General features: G+C 39.0%; 1 protein-coding gene across 1 annotated transcript in view; it reads left to right on the top strand.

Annotated features, from left to right (window-relative positions):
• The first annotated feature begins 1,926 nt into the window (after nucleotides 1-1,926).
• Nucleotides 1,927-20,246, top strand: part of LOC115217463 (calcium/calmodulin-dependent protein kinase type 1) — a 254,820-nt gene continuing 236,500 nt past the window's right edge. Inside the window, exon 1 of the mRNA XM_029787169.2 lies at nucleotides 1,927-2,289. Coding sequence (XP_029643029.1) covers nucleotides 2,195-2,289 — 95 coding nt within the window. The 5' untranslated portion in view covers nucleotides 1,927-2,194. The remainder of the gene's footprint in view (nucleotides 2,290-20,246) is intronic.

Below are 20,246 nucleotides of genomic sequence, written 5' to 3'. Positions count from 1 at the left end.
GAGATAGAGAAAGAAAGAAAGAAAAAGTGTGTGTGTGTGTGAGAGAGAGAGAGAGAGAGAGAGAGATGTTCAGCAGAAAGAGGCAAGCAGTAGATGTGCAGCCAAAGTGCAGTAGAATTGCAGTAGACGTAGTGTTAGTAGCGCGGCCTTCGGTTTGTTTTACTCGAGTAGTGGCTGGTCGCCTTGCAGTCAAGGGCTTTAATTAGTAGTGGACAGTGCCTGTAGAAGATACGTAACCCTATTAGCTGCTGCGTTTAGTCCTGCTAGCAATGTATACATAATATAGATGCTATTCGTGTATATACATAATACTGTGTAGAGAGAACTGAAGACAGGCTGACAGGCATACAGAGAGGAAAAGTCTTACAAAGATCGCGGTATGGCTTTGGTGAAGGTTTGTTGACACACAAACACACGCATACGTTATACACATACATATATACATATATAGATAGCATAAGTATTCACAGATACATACAAAGCCGTATACATACTCTGTCACACACACTCACACACATATATATATATGTATATATATGCACGCACTTGTACACACACTTGTTAGTTGCTATCGGTTGATGCGCGTGGGAGAGAAAGAGAGGGAGAGAGAAAGAGAGGGGGAGAGAGAGAGACAATAAGAGGATAGAAAGAGAATGTGGAAGTGTATGTATGTGTGTATATAATATGTATGTATATAATACGAGTCAGTGTGTGTATGAGAGAGCCGAAGAGAAAGTATTGCAACGTAGTTTTGTAGTAGTTTTATAAACACATACAACCACACATACACAGAAACACACACACACACTGTGACATATATAATACATATAAACATATACTATATATATATAGTAGATATAAACATACATTAGTGTCATTTGTCGCGTGGTTATTTCATTTAAAACACACGTACATCCATACACTTATATATATATATATCATTATATACATGTACACAGATATACACACAATTATGTTGTCTCATGGTTTATTTTGTTTAAAGGAAAACTAATTTTCCTTTTGTCTCTTCAATTCTCTCTCTTACTTTCAATGCCCGGAGTTCTTTCGGGGTTGTTTTTTTTTATTTAATCGTTCTTTTCTATCTCTTAATTAACTTTGAAATTCATTCTACAAACAATTAAAAGCAAAAAAAAACAGCAAAAATAAAACTCTAAGCAGAATGAACAGGAAAGCCAAAAAGCGATAACAAATACATAGTTCATAAAACGAAAGCCGAGGAGAAAGAAAATATATAGGAAAATATACAGAAACTCAAAGAAAGAAAGAAAATTATTTTACAACAGAGAGATTTTATTTAAAAAAAAATAGAAAACTACGCAAGAATTTTTCCAAAATAGATTCAAAAATATATAATAACAACAAGGCCATAAGCAACAGGATATAGAATTGAACCAACAAACCGAGATTGTGAAGTGTCAATTTGAGACACAAATTACGGCTGAAATAACAGCAAAACTGAAGAACAGAATAAGCAGACTCCGGAATTTACCGATTCGATCTTCGTTCTTATCAATCAGTGTCACATTATTTGTTATATATATATATCAATAGAAAATATCAACATCAACGGTAGATGTTATAATTTACCTTTTTAGTGACCATTATACAAATCTGACTTCCACTGATAAATATATATATATATATATACACACACACACAACACATACATAGTCATTCACATATACACACACATACCATATATACATATATATATATATATACACATACATATACACCTATATACACATACAAATACATTTATATATACATACAAACACACAAATACATTGACATTATATACTCACATACATATACATATATAAACATATATATATTTATATATATATATTTACATATATATATCTATATATATATATATACGCACACAGCCTATATTGTATACATACATTTTACACTATACATATATATACATACATACATGATCTCTCCACATATCAACATAAATGAATACATACATATATAATATACACATCTATATATCGACAGATAGATAAATTTTCTAGATTGCATTTATAGATCGGCACATTATCAGATCAATAGATAAATAAATATAAATATAAACATATATATATATATATAAATATATATTGATAGCTTTAATTCTAACCAATTCTTCCATCAACAACTCTTGTGGATATTTACCAATTCTGTCATGCCACTGTTCAGTAGAAAACACGAAGCTGACAAGAAACATAACAGAGATACGGATATCAAAAAACGTTATGAATTTAAAGAAACTCTGGGAACGTAAGTAACTAATTTTTCTTTTCATTATCATATTAATATTGTATAATTTCTTATTTAAATCTTTTCCATTCTATATCGACCAAGTATCTTCAATATCTTTTTTTCCTTCCTTTAAGCTTAACTTTTCCCCCCATCCCCACCTGTCTGTTTGGTAAATTTGCGGATTCCTTTCATTTTAAGATCGTCTAGAATTTATTCAGTTTATATAGTATGTTGTTTAGGGGCCAGTTTATATAGTATGTATGTTTAGGGACCAGGTCAACTCTGATTAAACACAACTGTGATGAAAGATTTTTCGAACGTGATCACCCTGTCTTTTCGCGAAAAGTAAACCAATACATTCTTCTTTGTTTGAAACGATAGTCTGTAATTAAAGGGAGATTTGGCTGCTATTTCCTGCAAGTCGAATGAGTGATAGAGAGAGAGAGAAGGAGAGAGAGAAAGATAGACTATCGTGAGTCCAGATTTATTCTTGTTATTTAAAGTTATTTTTATTTATATATTATATAGATAAAAAAGAAGGGGGGTATCTAGGCTACCGCAAAGGGCTTTCTTCTACTTTTTTCCATTTCAGAATCAGTGTCTCTTTTAAAGAAATATTGTTATGAGGTTTATTAAAATGCCTTATTATGATCCTCTCCCCAACTAAATTGTGGCCTTGTGCCTATATTAGAAACATTTACTATAAGCGACTATTATTATTATTATTATTATTATTATTATTATAAAATTGGTTATTATTTGTTGTCTTTGAGGCGGCGAGCTTGTAGTGTCGTTGGCAACGTCGGACAAAGTGGTTAGTGGCCTTTCTACTGGCTTTTAACGTTCTGAGTTCAAATTCCGCCGTGGTCCACTTTGTCTTTCATCCCTTTCTGGGATATCGATGAAATAAGTACCGGGTTGCAACAGAGGGTTCGATGTAATCCACGCCCCCCCCCCCCGCCAACTTCCCACAAATTTCAGGCCTTGTGTTTATATTAGAAAGGATTGTTCGCGCCTTGCCTTCCATCCTCCCGAGATCGATAAAATAAAGTACTGAGTGAGTTCAAGCCATAGGCTAAATTCCACTCCCGCGAAATTATTGGCCTTCTGCCAATATTAGAAACAATTGTGATTATTATTATTGTTGTTGTTGGTGGTGGTGGTGGTGGCGACGGCGACAATAACACTACTTGTTATGATGATGATGATGGTGGTGGTGGTGGTGGTGGTGGCGGCGGTACTGTTTGTTACTAGTAATAGCAATATTGATGGTATAAGTAGTAGTAGTAGTAGTTCTCAACTTTTTCCACAGGAAAATACTTCGTTACACACTTCTACATTCGGCACATAAATACATATACACTCAGTCTCACCTTCTCTCTCTTTCTCTATCTCTATCTCATACACACGCACGCACACACACACATACACGCACACATACACACACGCGTGTGTAACGCACTTTCATACATACGCCGCATACATAAACGACTCAAATATTTACAGATGCACATACATATACCACACGATCACACACATACACACACACACTCATATTCATATACGTTACACACATAATATCGCTTAAACATCTACAACACGCACAGAAACACACACACCCGTCACATACACAAACATACCACGCATACACATATACACCAGATCCACAGACAGGCACACGCACACACATGTATAACAAACGCATACACAATGAATTATCAGTTTGTTTATAAACATCATATCCGTTCTGGCTATGTTTCTTTTTTTTTTTTCAGTTTTACTTTCTTGATAAAGTATGAATAACGTATGTCTTGTACAATATACGTAAGAATGTGTGTGTGTATATGTGATCTCTTGAGCACTACCAGCAAAAATATTTTTTTCCTCTGTCTTCCCTTCTCGGGATCTTTCCTTCTCCTTTGTTTCCGACGAAGAGCTCCGCTCGAAACGTTAAACCCTCCTTCCCTTCTTTCCTGAGCGTCAAATAATACTTTAATTGTTCCACGTCCTCGCGTTGCTGTGTTTTTTTCTGTGTTTTCTTGTTTGGATTAACTATATATATATATATATTATATATATATATATATATATATATATAGGGAGGGTTTACGAAAAAAACAACAAAAGACGAAGACAAGTGGTGTACAAAACAAACAGATGTATTAGTATAACGCTCAGGAATAGAAAAAGTCTTTTACGTTTCGAGCCTACTCTCTTCTTCAGAAAGGGACACAGAAAAAACAAGGAGAGAAAAAAATGTGTGTAGTGGCTAACGATCTATCATATATATATATATATATATATATATATATATATATATATATATATATATATATTATATATATATAATGTACACCCACCCAAACATCCACCCACACACACCCATACATACTTATACACACGCATAGATATGAAGACAGAGCACAAGGTAATACCTGAACCTATGTACGAATGTATGTGTGTGTATTCATGTGTATATATGTAATATGTGTGCCTATGTTTATATACATTTTAAGGCATGGCTGTGCGGAAAGTAGCTTGCTTACCAACCACTTGGTTCCGGGTTCAGTCCCACTGCGTGGCACCTTGGGCAAGTTCCGCTACTGTAGCTTCGGGCTGACCAAAGCCTTGTGAGTAGATTTGGTAGAGAGAAACTGAAAGAAGACCATCGTATATATATATATATATATATATATGTATATGTATATATGAGTGTGTCTGTGTTTGTCCCCCCATCATTGCTTGACAACCGATGTTGTTGCGTTTACTTCCCCATAACTTAGTAGTTCAGCAAAAGAGACCGACAGGAAAAGTACTAGGCTTACAAAGAATAAGTCCTGGGGTTGATTTGTTCGACTACAGGCAATGCTCCAGCATGGCCGCAGTCAAATGGCTAAAGCAAATAAAAGAATATATATAAGTGTGTGTGTGTCTGTGTGTATGTATATATATATATATATAATATATATGCATACATCAATACATACATACATACATATGTATGTATGTTGTATATACATGTATATCATTATCATTATTACTTTTTCAAGCTTGCATGAATCAGAAGGAATTGTATCAAGGCAGATTTTCTATAGTTGGATGCCCTTATTGTCACCAACAGTAACATGTTTTCACTGAATACTGGAAATAAATGACACTGCTTGTAAGACAGTGACACTCTTTTACGACTATCACATGATGTCAAAACAAGGAGACACTAACATGCACACACACAGACATATATATATATATGCATACATATATGTGTGTGTATTTATGTATGTATATATACTCTTTTACTTGTTTCAGTCATTTGACTGTGGCCATGCCGGAGCACTGCCTTTTAGTCTAGCAAATCGACCCCAGGACTTATTCTTTATAAGCCTAGTACTTATTCTATTGGTCTCTTTTTGCCGAACCGCTAAGTTATGGGGATGTAAACACACCATCATCGGTTGTCAAGTGTTGTTGGAGGGACAAACATAGACACACAAACATATACATACTCACATACATATATATATATATATACATATATACGGCGGGCTTCTTTCAGTTTCTGTCTGCCAAATCCACTTACAAGGCTTTGGTCAGCCGAGGCTATAGTGGAAGACACTTGCCAAAGGTGCCACGCAGTGGGACCGAACCCGGAACCATGTAGTTCGTAAGCAAGCTACTTACCACACAGCCACTCTTACACCTATACGTATGCATGTATGTATATTGGACTCTCCTATTATAAGTGACAGATGAACATTCCACAATGTCTTGTAGAGCAACCTGTGCAGATTATTTGCTTATAGTGATCAAATGTTTGCGTTGCACAATAAGCTCATGAGGTGTTTGTACAGGTGTACAGTGTAGGACGTGTCAGATGTTGAAGTGATCACAGGGTAATGTGAAATGAAGTCTCTTGCTCAAGAACGCAATGCACCGCAATCATGAGCACAATAATCTAACTCCGAGGCTATACACCTTCACACACATACACATACTCACACACAAACACACATACTTACTTGTACTTGTGGTCTGTCTTTACGTTCTGAGTTCAAATTCCGCCGAGGTCAACTTTGCCTTTCATCCTTTTGAGGTCGATTAAATAAGTACCAGTTAAGCACTGAGGTCGATATAATCAACTTAATCCGTTTGTCTGTCCTTGTTTGTCCCTTCTGTGTTTAGCCCCTTGTGGGTAGTAAAGAAATAGAAATAGGTATTTTGTCTGTCTTTATGTTCTGAGTTCAAATTCCGCCGAGGTCAACTTTGCCTTTCAATCTTTCAATGTCGATAAATTAAGTACCAGTTGCGTACTGGGGATGATGTAATTGACTGCCCCCCTCTCTTCTCCCAAAATTTCAGGCCTTGTGCCTAGAGCAGAAAAGAATATAACCTTTCTTGGAAGCAGGTGAGGGTTGGTGACAGGAAGTGCATCCAGCCATAGAAAATCTGTCTCAATACATTCAGTCTGAACCATGCAGAATAATAAGAAAGGAAAGGGAAATGAGATTAAAAGTCAGAAATTAGCAACTGTAAAGCCATCGTCGATATAGGATCAGATGCATGACTGTATATTTTTATGCATACCTATTTAGACATCCATGTCTCTGTTCTTTCCATGCTGGTTTCACCTGGTAAGGATTGAAGATTGTAACAAATTCACATAACTGTGTATGTGAGTGTGTGTGTTTGCGTTTGAGTGTGTGTGTGTGTGGGGGGGGGGTGAGAGAGTGTATGTTTGTGTGAGGGAGACAGAGTGTGTGTGTGTATGAGAGAGAGCGTTTGTGTGTGTGAGAGATAGAGTGTGTGTATGTGAAAGTGAGAGTGCGTGTGTGTATGTGAAAAAGAAAGTGTGTTTGTGTGTGTGCAAGAGAGAGAGAGAGTGTGTGTGTGTCTGTGTGTGTGTGAATGCGTATTTGTGTGTGCATGTGTTTGTGTGTGTGAGCATCTGTGTGTGTTTGTGTATGTGCATCTGCATATATATGTGTATACACACACACACACACTACGGAGTAGGGATGGCTGAGTGGTTAAGATGCTCATTTTGCAATTACATGGTTTTGGGGTTCTGTCCCCATTATGTGGGACCTTGAGCAAGTGTCTTTTGACATACCCGATGAATGCCTTTGTGAATGAGTTTGGTAGACGGAAACATCAGCATCGTCATCATCCTTATCACCATCATCATCATTTGATATTCACTTTCCTGTGCTTGCATGGGTCAGACAGAATTTTATTAAGGGGAACTTTTCAACAGCTGGATGCCCTTCCTGTCACCAACTCTTGCCTGTTCTCAGCTAAGGTAATACTTCTCAATGTCCGGACATGTCTCAGAAGTTTGGGAAATGAAGGCCTAGGGCTATAATAGTAGACACGCACCCAAGGTACCATGCTGTGTGACTGAACCTGAAGCTGTTTGGTTCGGAAACAAACTTCTTATTTTTTTATTGCCCACAAGGGGACAAACAAGGAGAGACAAAGGGATTAAAGTCGATTACATAGACCCCAGTACATAACTGGTACTTTATTTATCGACCCTGAAAGGATAAAAGGCTAAGTCGACCTCGGTGGAATTTGAACTCAGAATGTAACGGCAGATGAAATACCGCTAAGCATTTCGCCCGGCATGCTAATGTTTCTGCCAGCTCACCGCCGGAAACGAACTTCTTACCACACAGCCACACCTGTGCCCATCGTATGTATATTTATGCAGCCCAATTGACAACCAATGTTGTTTGTTTATACCCCTGTAACTTTGCAGTTTGGCAAAAAGAGACTGATAAAATACGTACCTGACTTAAAAAGCAAACGATAAGAACAGATGTTGATTTGATTGATTAAAATGTTACAAGACAGTTGCCCCAGCATGACCGCAGCCCAATGATTGAGACAAGTGGAAAATAATGATAAAAGATCTAAGCGCACACATCCTTAACCCTAAACCTAACCCTTAAACATTGATTTTATCTTTTTGTAAGGTTCGTCTTTGAGAGGTTGGTGTGGTTTATTAAAAAGTGCAGGGATGGGTGAAAATACACTTGAATAAAAGTAATAAGCATTTTTTCCTAGAACACACGACGATACCGTATCAGTTAAATGACCAGACTTTGACTCCTGTTATATTATCTTACAATAAAGGCTGACCATTAACAACAAACAAAATGAGGACAAATATCCATCAAATGTAAATAATGTAAGGCGTTGGAGTGGCTGCATGGTAAGTAGGTTGCTTACAAATTACATGGTTCCAGGTTCAACCCCACTGCATGGCACCTTGGACAAGTGTCTTCTACTATAGCTTCAGGCCAACCAAAGCCTTGTGAGTGGATTTGGTAGACGGATACTAAAAGAAGCCCATCATATATATATATATATATATTATATATATATATATATATATATATATATATATATACATATATATGTATGTATGTATGTATATATACATATGTGTGTGTATGTGTATGTTTGTATGTCTGTGTTTGTCCCCCCAACATTGCTTGACAACCAATGCTGGTGTGTTTACATCCCTGCAATTTAGTGGTTTGGCAAAAGAGACCAATAGAATAAATACTAGGCTTACAAAGAATAAGTCCTGGGGTTGATTTGCTTGACTAAAGGCGGTGCTCCAGCATGGCCACGGTCAAATGACCGAAACAAGTAAAAGAGTAAAAGAATGTACATAATTCCTCATCTCTTAAATATAGAACTGTATGACCATTCACATGTCACAAAAGGGACCATCGCAGAAGGCATTATCATCATCATTGTTTAGCATCCGTTTTCCATGCTAGCATGGGTTGGACTATAGTAAAAGAATATCATGAAATGGGAGAGTCATCATCATCATCATCATCACCATTGTCATTATCATCATCATCATTGTTGTCATTTAATGTCTGTTTTCCATGCTTTTATGTCTGTCATTGGCATAAAGACCCTCCTGGGACAAACAAAATCAGCTTCAATGCACAAGTTCTCATCAAAAATATTGCAAAATAAATACAAAAAACGGAATAAACTGGAAAAGCACTTGGCGAGCGCAGAGCTCTGCCAAGCTGCTCATTTCCACCCGTATACACGCATGCTGAAAATCGTTCAATTCCCCAAACCAACACCAGCAAAAGCATAACCTCCTTGGTGAGGGTAAAAAAAAAATAACACAGCCATATGATTTTTAAAAAAAAACCCTTTAGAAACAGGAATCATCCCAATAGTCAAGGCTTGTCATGTTATCCTCCGCAGACCTCCGCCAAGCAGCTTATTGTAAGATAGATACGCGAGTAAAATTAATAATTGAGAAACGAAAAAAACTTTGGAAATAGCAACGCCACCATAGGTCACGGGAAAACCATGAACCTATTTTCAAGGGAGATAATCAAAGAAGTAGCATTGTAATACTTCATGTAAAGTAAATATAACAAATGAAAAATCCTTCAAGAATCCATAAAAATTCCTGGATCACTACCAAAATTTCGTCATCTGTTCCTTGTGTCATTACCAACTTTTCTTGCAAGTTTCATCAAATACTGTTCACAACTTTTTGAGTTATCTTGCAGACAGACGGACAAGCCAACGCTGATGAAAACATAACCTCCTTCCTTGGTGGAGGTAACAATAAATTTCAGAAAGAAGCTGCTGTTTTTATTCCCCTTTCACAACGTGTTAAACTGTGTCTTGAAGATACTAAAAGTTGTAAACAAAAGCAAAACAATAAAAGAATATCATAGACTTAGAAAATGGAAAGAAAAGATCATTGATCTGTGGGAGATTATCAATTATGTGGCAATACCTATCAAATGTAAATAATTAAATAGCTGCACTTTTCACCAATGAAAGTTGATATAGAATTTGTTGTTTTTTTTTAATGTGTAGACATAGTAAAAACAAAAATAAAAAATCCTCTTAAATATAAATTGATCGTCTTCAAACCTGAGTTGAAAATTGTCAGTGGGGAAACTGTAACATCAGAAGAAAGAAACTGATAGAAAAATAATTAACAAGAAATTCACTCAAAATCAATTATCCTCAAAGAAATGATAGGGTGGTCAATTGATTGAGTTTCATCATAGTGAAAATTCCTGGAGTGAGTAGAAACTGTTTACCCAGGGTCCTGTGTGGCTTAAAATAAATCCATTAAAGGTATTGCTTCTGTATTAAATCCAGAGTTTACAATACCAATGGTGATATCCTTGGTATTGTGTAGTAGGGAAACTGCAGGATAGGAAAGCAGTATAAAGCAGATTTTATTATAGTTACTGGTACCAAAACAAAAAGAAACTGGCTTTTCACTGAAGGCATCTTATTGACCTTTATCAGCAAGCTCTCAATAGGGATATAAATATACCAAGCTAATTGGATATTGGTGAATACAAATCCAAGTAAAATGGAAAAAAAGAAAAGAAAAACTCTCGTATAGTGAAGGAATAGCAGTCAAAATGTAATATATCAAATGTATACAGCTGGCTTGAACCAATCCTTTTAGTGGTATCACAATTGGTGGGTGCTACTTGGCTCATCAGACAGTGGGTGAGTGCAGCTAAGCAGGGAAATCTTCCCAGCGTATTCTGCATATTAATGGAGCATCACTGGGACAAGTGGAGAAGTTTAATGATCCTTATAAAAGCAATAATATCACATAATGTGGTTAATTTTATTGAACTCAAAGCTAGAACTAGTCTCTCCTAGCTTTCATCAGAACAAATACATCTTACAAACATGCTCCTTGCCAACCAAGTAAATTTTATCACTGCCAGTCATACAGCAAACTAGCTATATGCAGTACTCTCAAAAGTTACTCAATTTTATTATCACCAGTAATCTTTCTGCATTTCTCTTCCTTTCTCCACACTGAGTTCTTTACAAGCAACTTTCACATTGATTGTAGCACCTTGCTTCACTTCATTTTCATTCACTTTCACTGATACCTTCATTTGAACTAAATACAGCTACTTCTACATGCATTCACACATACACACACACACACACACACGGACCAGCTATCCGAGTTGATAGTTCCGTGGTAGCTAAGGCAATTAGAAGCATGAAGACAGGGAAAGCCCCAGGCCCATCAGGAACTACTGCAGAGATGCTCAAAATATCTGGTAGTGTCGGCTATAGCATAGTCACCCGTATAGTTAACCAGGTGATACACGAAGGAGTCATACCCAATGACTGGTGTAGCAGCATAATAGTCAACTGCTACAAAGGTAAAGGCGATACCCTAGATACAAATAACTACAGGGGCATCAAGCTGTTGGATCAGGTAATGAAGGTTACGGAGAGGGTTATAGCCCAGTTAATTAGAGAGAGAGTTAGCTTAGATGATATGCAGTTTGGGTTTGTGCCAGGGAAAAGTACTACTGATGCTATATTCCTGGTAAGACAGCTGCAGGAGAAATACCTAGCCAAAGGTAAGCCCTTGTACCTGGCTTTTGTTGACTTAGAGAAAGCCTTTGACAGGGTCCCCCGATCCCTTATCTGGTGGTCAATGAGGAAACTAGGGATAGATGAATGGTTAGTGAGAGCTGTGCGAGCCATGTACAGAGACGCAGCTAGTAAGGTGAGGGTTGGCAACGAGTACAGTGAAGAATTCGGGTAGAGGTTGGGGTCCACCAAGGTTCAGTCCTCAGCCCCCTCCTATTTATCATAGTCCTCCAGGCAATAACGGAAGAATTTAAGACAGGATGCCCCTGGGAGCTCCTATATGCTGATGACCTTGCTCTAATGCTGAGTCACTATCAGAACTGGAGGAGAAGTTTCAGGTGTGGAAACAAGGATTAGAATCGAAGGGCCTTAGAATCAACCTAGCCAAAACCAAAGTCCTAATAAGTAGGAAGGTGGACCAACCACAAACGACTTCAGGTAGATGGCCCTGCTCGATCTGTAGAAAAGGTGTAGGTAGAAACTCTATAAGGTGCACCAAGTGTAAGCTATGGACACATAAGAGGTGCAGTAATGTCAAAGGTAGGCTAACTGGGAAGATAGTTTTCGTATGTGGCAGATGCTCAGGAGAAATAAACACTGGAAATGTGCAGAGACCAACTTCTACCACGTTCCAGGGAGACAAACTAGAAGTAGTTGATAGCTTCCGCTACCTTGGAGACCAAATAGTAGCGGGGGTGGGTGTGCTGAAAGTGTAACTGCTAGAGTAAGAATAGCTTGGGCAAAGTTTAGAGAGCTCTTACCCCTGCTGGTGACAAAGGCCTCTCGCTCAGAGTAAAAGGCAGACTTTATGATGCATGTGTACGTACAGCCATGCTACATGGTAGTGAAACATGGGCTGTGACTGCTGAGGATATGCGTAAGCTCGCAAGAAATGAAGCCAGTATGCTCCGATGGATGTGTAATGTCAGTTCATAGTCGTCAGAGTGTAAGTACCTTGAGAGAAAAGTTGAACCTAAGAAGCGTCAGTTGTGGTGTGCAAGAGAGACGGCTGCGCGCTGGTATGGTCATATGACGAGAATGGCTGAAGATAGTTGTGTGCAAAAGTGCTACACCCTAGCAGTTGAGGGAACCTGTGGAAGAGGTAGACCCAGGAAAACCTGGGACGAAGTGGTGAAGCACGACCTACGAACTTTAGGTCTCACCAAGGAAATGACTAGAGACCGAGACCTATGGAAGTATGCTGTGCGTGAGAAGACCCAGCAAGACTAGTCAGGCCATAACCCATGGCCCCTACCTAGGACGTAGTCAGTCCACCTGTGCATACCTTCCTTCTTGTGACACTTGTGAAGACCTGTTGAGGCAAGCGAAAATCAAACAAAATCAAAATAGATGAACATCAATGGAATTTGTATCTTTGTGGTACCAGTGCCGGTGGCACACAAGAATACCATCCGAACGTGGGTGTAGCCAGTACCGCACCGACTGGCCTCCATGCTGTGGGCACGTAACAATCACCACCCAATCGTGGCCGATCGCCAGCAAAATCTGGCTCCTGTGTCGGTGGCACATAAAAAAAAAAAAAAAAAAAAAAAAAACACCATCCGAGCGTGGTCATCTGCTAGCCTTGTCTGGCACCTGTGTTGGTGGCACATAAAAACACCATCTGAGCGTGGCCGTTCGCCAGCCTCGTCTGGCACCTGTGTCGGTGGCACATAAAAACACCATCCGAGCGTGGTCGTCTGCTAGCCTTGTCTGGCACCTGTGTCGGTGGCACATAAAAAACACCATCCGAGCGTGGCCGTTCGCCAGCCTCGTCTGGCACCTGTGTCGGTGGCACATAAAAAACACCATCCGAGCGTGGTCGTCTGCTAGCCTTGTCTGGCACTGTGTCGGTGGCACATAAAAACACCATCCGAGCGTGGCCGTCTGGTACCTGTGTCGGTGGCACATAAAAAACACCATCCGAGCGTGGTCGTTCGCCAGCCTCTTGGCACCTGTTCGGTGGCACATAAAAAAAACACCATCCGAGCGTGGTCGTCTGCCAGCCTTGTCTGGCACCTGTGTCGGTGGCACATAAAAACACCATCCGAGCGTGGCCGTTCGCCAGCCTCGTCTGGCACCTGTGTCGGTGGCACATAAAAAAAACACCATCCGAGCGTGGTCGTCTGCTAGCCTTGTCTGGCACCTGTGTCGGTGGCACATAAAAAACACCATCCGAGCGTGGCCGTCGCCAGCCTCGTCTGGCACCTGTGTCGGTGGCACATAAAAACACCATCCGAGCGTGTCGTCTGCCAGCCTTGTCTGGCACCTGTGTCGGTGGCACATAAAAAACACCATCCGAGCGTGATCGTTCGCCAGCCTCGTCTGGCACCTGTGTCGGTGGCACATAAAAAAAAACACCATCCAAGCGTGGTCGTCTGCCAGCCTTGTCTGGCACCTGTGTGTGGTGGCACATAAAAACACCATCCGAGCGTGGCCGTTCGCCAGCCTCGTCTGGCACCTGTGTCGGTGGCACATAAAATCACCCACTACACTCTCGGAGTGGTTGGCGTTAGGAAGGGCATCCAGCTGTAGAAACACTGCCAGATCTGACTGGCCTGGTGCAGCCTTCGGGCTCCCCAGACACCAGTTGAACCGTCCAACCCATGCTAGCATGGAAAGCGGACGTTAAATGATGATGATGATGATGATGATAGATATTTAATACCATTTATAGATAGATAGAGAGATAGATATAATACAGACTGGTGTCCCAACCAGGTGGGGAATATACACGTCATGAAACTGGGAAACCAGCCCATATGAGTCTACAGAACTCAAGAAGGTAACTTTACCTTTTTTTTACATTAAGGGCATAAGGCCAGTTTCCTGGTTTCTCTGACATATATATCCCTCCTTGAGCTGGACGCCGGTCCATTGCAGGATTACTCATTTTTATCAGCTGAGTGGACTGGAACAATGTGAAATGAAGTGTTTTGCTCAAGAACACAATGCATTACCCGGTCCTGGAACTGAAACCAAGATCTCATGATCATGAGTCAAACATCCTAACCACTAAGCCATGTGCTTCCGATCTTTGTTATGCCAAGAAAGATCCTCAGTCATAGTGAGACCAAACATTGGGAGCAATCTTGAGGGCTCTAATTGCAAGTTGTTCATATTTGAAGTGAGGGGGAATTGTGATGAAGATTTTTTATATGAATATTGCTTGTTCTTTCTCTTTTGTTTTTTTTTTCTGGTCATTGAGAAGAGAACAGATTGGCTCAACCTCAATGGATTTACAGGCTTGTATGGAGGCACAGGCGTGGCTGTGTCTCAGGTTCAATCTCACTGTGTGGCACCTTGGGCAAATGTCTGTAACTATAGTTCCAGGCTAATGAAAGCACTTGTGAGAGGATTTGGTAGCTGGAAACTGAAAGAAGTTTGTTGTATGTATATGTGTGTGTGTGTGTGTTTGTGTGCATTTGTGTGTGTATGTATGTATGCGTATGTGTGTATGTATGTATGTGTGTGTGCATGCATGTATGTATGTGAGTAAGTATGCATTCAATCATTTAGGCTATGGTCATGCTGGAGCACTGCTTTGAAGAATTCTAGTTGACAGCATTGACTCCAGTGCTTACTTTTTGTAAGCCTGCTATTTATTCTATTGGTCTCTTTTGCTGAACTGCTAAGTTATGGGCACACATACACACATCAAAACTGCTTGTCAAGCAGTGGTTGGGAAACAAACACACATACACACAGACACAAATATGTGATAGGCTTCTTGGGCTTCTTTCAGTTTCCATCTACCAAATCCACTCACAAGACTTTAGTCAGCCTGAGGCCATAACAGAAGACGCTTGCCGAAAGTGCTATGCAGTGGGATTGAACCCAGAGCCATATGGTTGAGAAGCAAACTTCTTGGTTTAAATAAGCATCACTATCATACAGGCAATATAGTTCCAGAGTTTTTTGGGGTTTTTTTGTGCAGTCTGACAAATGCAGTGTTTGGATTTACCAGTCTGTTAGTAACCTCTCGGCTGATCTTGGCATTTAATGAGATGATGCACTCCCGGCAGCTGAACTGGTGGACCATCTTCTGCTCTGTGCTGCCACTGATAGTACAGTGAGAGAGATAAGCTTTTTCGAGATGTGGTTTGGTGGAGATCTGTCATGCATGTATGTATGTATGTATGTAAGTATTTATGTATTAATGTATGTATGTATGTATGTATGTTTGTATGTATGTATATATATGCATGCATGTATTTATGTATATATGCATGCATGCATGCATGTATGTTTGCATGCATGTATGTATGCATGTATGTATCTATTATCTGCCTGTCTATCTATCTTATCTATCTATCTTATCTATCTATCTTATCTATCTATCTATCTATCTATCTATCTATCTATCTATCTATCTATCTATCTATCTATCTAAATCTCTCTCTCTCTCTCTATATATATATATATATATATACATATATATATATATGTATATATATTTATATATGTGTATGTGTGTGTGTGTATGTGTATATATATATATATATATATATATATATATTCAAAACTGACTTGCACATTTATAGACAAGCACAAAACAGGCTAAATTTAAATACCTATCTATAGAGGTAAATGGGTATGTGTGTATACACACACAGACAGACAGACAGATAGATACATAGATAGATACATGGATATTGAAATTTATCTAGTACATCTGAAACCAGATGAGCATGTTTTAAGCATTATAGATATGAGAGGGATAACATTTTTTTTTGTATTTTTCCTGGTTTTCACTTTCTTTTGAAAAGTGCTTTTTTTTTTCTCAGATTTATGTTTTAAACATCTGGGGTGATATAATAATGCTTCAATATATTCGAAAACTTTCAAAACAAAAAAAGTCGGAACTAAACAATTAAGTAGGGGTACGGTGGAGGAAAGTTTCCCGCTCAACCTTTTCTATTTTATCCCTTTAGTATTTAAACCGGCCATATCCGGCCAAAATAGTTAATCTGTTTTATGTTCAAACTGACCAGATCCAGGCTCTCACACCTACCCTACAATGTTATTCTATATTAAGTAATTACACCATCAACATCTTGAAGATATGAGACAATGCATGATTAATTCAAATCAATGAGAATCAATAGGCATTATGTTTGATTGAATAATCTGAACACTAAAGGGTTAATGCAGATTTGTAATCTACAATGCTTAAACTATATTTGCCCTTTTACTCTTTTACTTGTTTCAATCATTTGACTGTGGCTATGCTGGAGCACCGCCTTTAGTCGAACAAATCGACCCCAGGACTTATTCTTTGTAAGCTTAGTATTTATTCTATCAGTCTCTTTTGCCGAACTGCTAAGTTACTGGGACGTAAGCACACCAGCATCAGTTGTCAAGCGATGTTGGGGGGGACAAACACCGACACACGAACATATACATACACATATATATATACATATATACGATGGGCTTCTTCCAGTTTCCATCTACACAATCCACTCACAGGGCTTTGGTTGGCCCGAGGCTATAGTGAAGACACTTGCCCAAGGTGCCACGCAGTGGGACTAAACCCGGAACCATGCTGTTCGTAAGCAAGCTACTTGATTTTATTTAATTTGCCACAAGGGCAGTACACAGATAGTAGCTACGGGCTGGACATAGACATTAATGAATGATGGTGATGGAATGAAGATGGTGATGGGAGAAGACGAAAGCGCCTGCCGACTTCCGCTTCTTTTTTTTTTTTTTTTTTTTAGGCTATAGTAGAAGACACTTGCCCAAGGTGCCACGTAGTGAGACTGAACCTTGAACCATGTGGTCGGTAAGCAAGCTACTTACTACACAGCCACTCTTACACCTACTTATTCAAAGAAGTTATAGATTTTGGCACACTATATAATTTCTAAATCTATTCTCTTGGAACACCTATACATACCTATATCCCTATATACATATACACGCATACACCAACGTACACACATACATATATACCTTTATACATACATATACACATACATACATATACACATACATTATCTACATTTATTGTTTTCTTATTTAGCCCTACTTAGCCCTGATCTTACTAACCTCATATAATTAAAGACATTCCAGCAATGGCTGTCCTGCCCTTTTTTTTTTTCTTTTCGTTCTCATACATAGTTCATCTGAGATTAAACTACCCTTTCTGTCTTTATTTTTTTGTTCTTCTGTAAATGGCACAGAAGGAGATTTAGCTCTTATTTCCAACAGGTTTAATGGCCACAGCTGACCTGACCTCATTGATTTGTTTTTGCCTTATGTGTCTTCAGTGTTTACACATAGAACAGTAACATGTTAAATTAAACATGTGTGAAGACGGCAAGCTGGCAGAAACGTTAGCACGTCGGGCGAAATGCTTAGCGGTATTTCATCTGCTTTTATGTTCTGAGTTCAAATTCCGCCGAGGTCGACTTTGCCTTTCATCCTTTCGGGGTCGATAAATTAAGTACCAGTTACGCACTGGGGTCGATGTAATCGACTTAATACCTATGTCTGTCCTTGTTTGTCCCCTCTGTGTTTAGCCCCTTGTGGGTAGTAAAGAAATTGGTATTTCGTCTGCCTTTATGTTCTGAGTTCAAATTCCACCGAGGTCAACTTTGCTTTTCATCCTTTTGGGGTCGATAAATTAAGTACTAGTTATGCATGGAGTGATTGGCATTAGGAAGGGCATGGAGCTGTAGAAACACTGCCAGATCAGACTGGAGCCTGGTGCAGCCTCCTGGCTTCCCAGATCGCTGGTCGAACCATCCAACTCATGCTAGCATGGAAAACGGACATTAACCAACGTTGATTGATTGATTGATTTACGTACTGGGGTCAATGTAATCAACTTAATCCCTTTGTCTGTCCTTGTTTGCCACCTCTGTGTTTAGCCCCTTGTGGGCAATAAAGAAATAGGAAACATTAGCATGCCGGGCAAAATGCTTAGTGGTGTTTCGTCTGCCGTTACGTTCTGAGTTCAAATTCCGCCGAGGTCGACTTTGCCTTTCATCCTTTCGGAGTCGATTAAATAAGTACCAGTTACGCACTAGGGTCGATGTAATCGACTTAATCCGTTTGTCTGTCCTTGTTTGTCCCCTCTGTGTTTAGCCCCTTGTGGGCAATAAAGAAATGCTTAATGGTATTTCGTCTGCCATTATGTTCTGGGTTCAAATTCCGCCGAGGTCGATTTTGCCTTTCATCCTTTCGGGGTCGATAAATTAAGTACCACTTGCGTACTGGGGTCGATCTAATCGACTGGCTCCCTCCCCCAAAATTTTGGGCCTTGTGCCTAGAGTAGAAAATATTAAACGTGTGTATGTGTGTTCCTTCATTGGTATCGTTGTTAGTGTCTTCTTGTTTCTTTATTTTATTAACGTAATCGATCAACCAACAGCTGTAACCGAATAACCCCAAGGCATTTTATTATTGGAAGCTTTAATCATTCTGCCAGTACATACATACACATGTACGTATACACATAGGAATAAAATTTATATATAAAGAAACAAGAACGTGAAATACACAAAGGGACGAACACAGAAAACAGACGGGCCATTCGAAGCCTTTAATCTTCAGTCAGAAACCGGATCATCATAGCAAATTTCGGCTGATTAATTCTGATATTTGCTCCAACGCGGCCAGCCCCAAGGAAAAACTAAGCTGTGAGCATTAGATTTCTTGGAAAAAGGAACGAATGTAAACGCAACAGGGACGAATATAAATACAAAAAACGAAAACAAAAATAAAAACAAGAATGGTTAATAAGAGGATAACAGCAGGTGTCTTACGACTTTAGACAAAATACATGCACATTCATACGTACATCCATTCATCCATACATACGTATGTACGTACGTATACACATATTCTGTCGATCACCTTTTGCTGAATCGCTATGTAGATTTAAATTGCTGAATCGCTAAGGAGGTGTAAATTGATCGACATCGGTTGTCAAGCGGGGGTGGGTACAACACAAACACATAAACATACACACACGCAAAACATAGAAATAAACATACACACACACACACACACAAACATACATACATACATACATACATACATAAACACACAAAACATCAATAAACACACACACACACACACACACACACACATACATACATACATACATACATACACACACACACGCACACACACACACACACACACACACACATACATACATACATACATACATACATACATACATACATACATACATACGACGGGTTTCTTTCAGTTTCTGTCTACCAAATCTATTCACAAGGCCACACATTTTAGGAATAGGCAATTAAATAAACCCAATTATTTAACCAGAACTTCATATTATCGACTATAAGAATCATTAAAAGGCAAGGCTGACCTCGGCTAAATTTCAGTACGAAGAACTGTAATTAAATCCGGCAAGGTATGTTTGTCCGACCGCTCTATTAATTATATCAATACAACTACATAAGCCAAGGATGATATTTCTCCAACTAAAAGAGAAATTTAAATTAGTGGTGTGACTGTGCGGTAAGAAGGTTTACTTCCCAACCACATGGCTCCAGGTTCAGTCCCACTGC

The sequence above is a fragment of the Octopus sinensis genome, linkage group LG11, assembly GCF_006345805.1.
Source record: "Octopus sinensis linkage group LG11, ASM634580v1, whole genome shotgun sequence".
Lineage (NCBI taxonomy): Eukaryota > Metazoa > Mollusca > Cephalopoda > Octopoda > Octopodidae > Octopus > Octopus sinensis.
The sequence above is the reverse complement of the archived record's forward strand: the minus strand, read 5'-3'. Positions and strand labels throughout refer to the sequence as shown.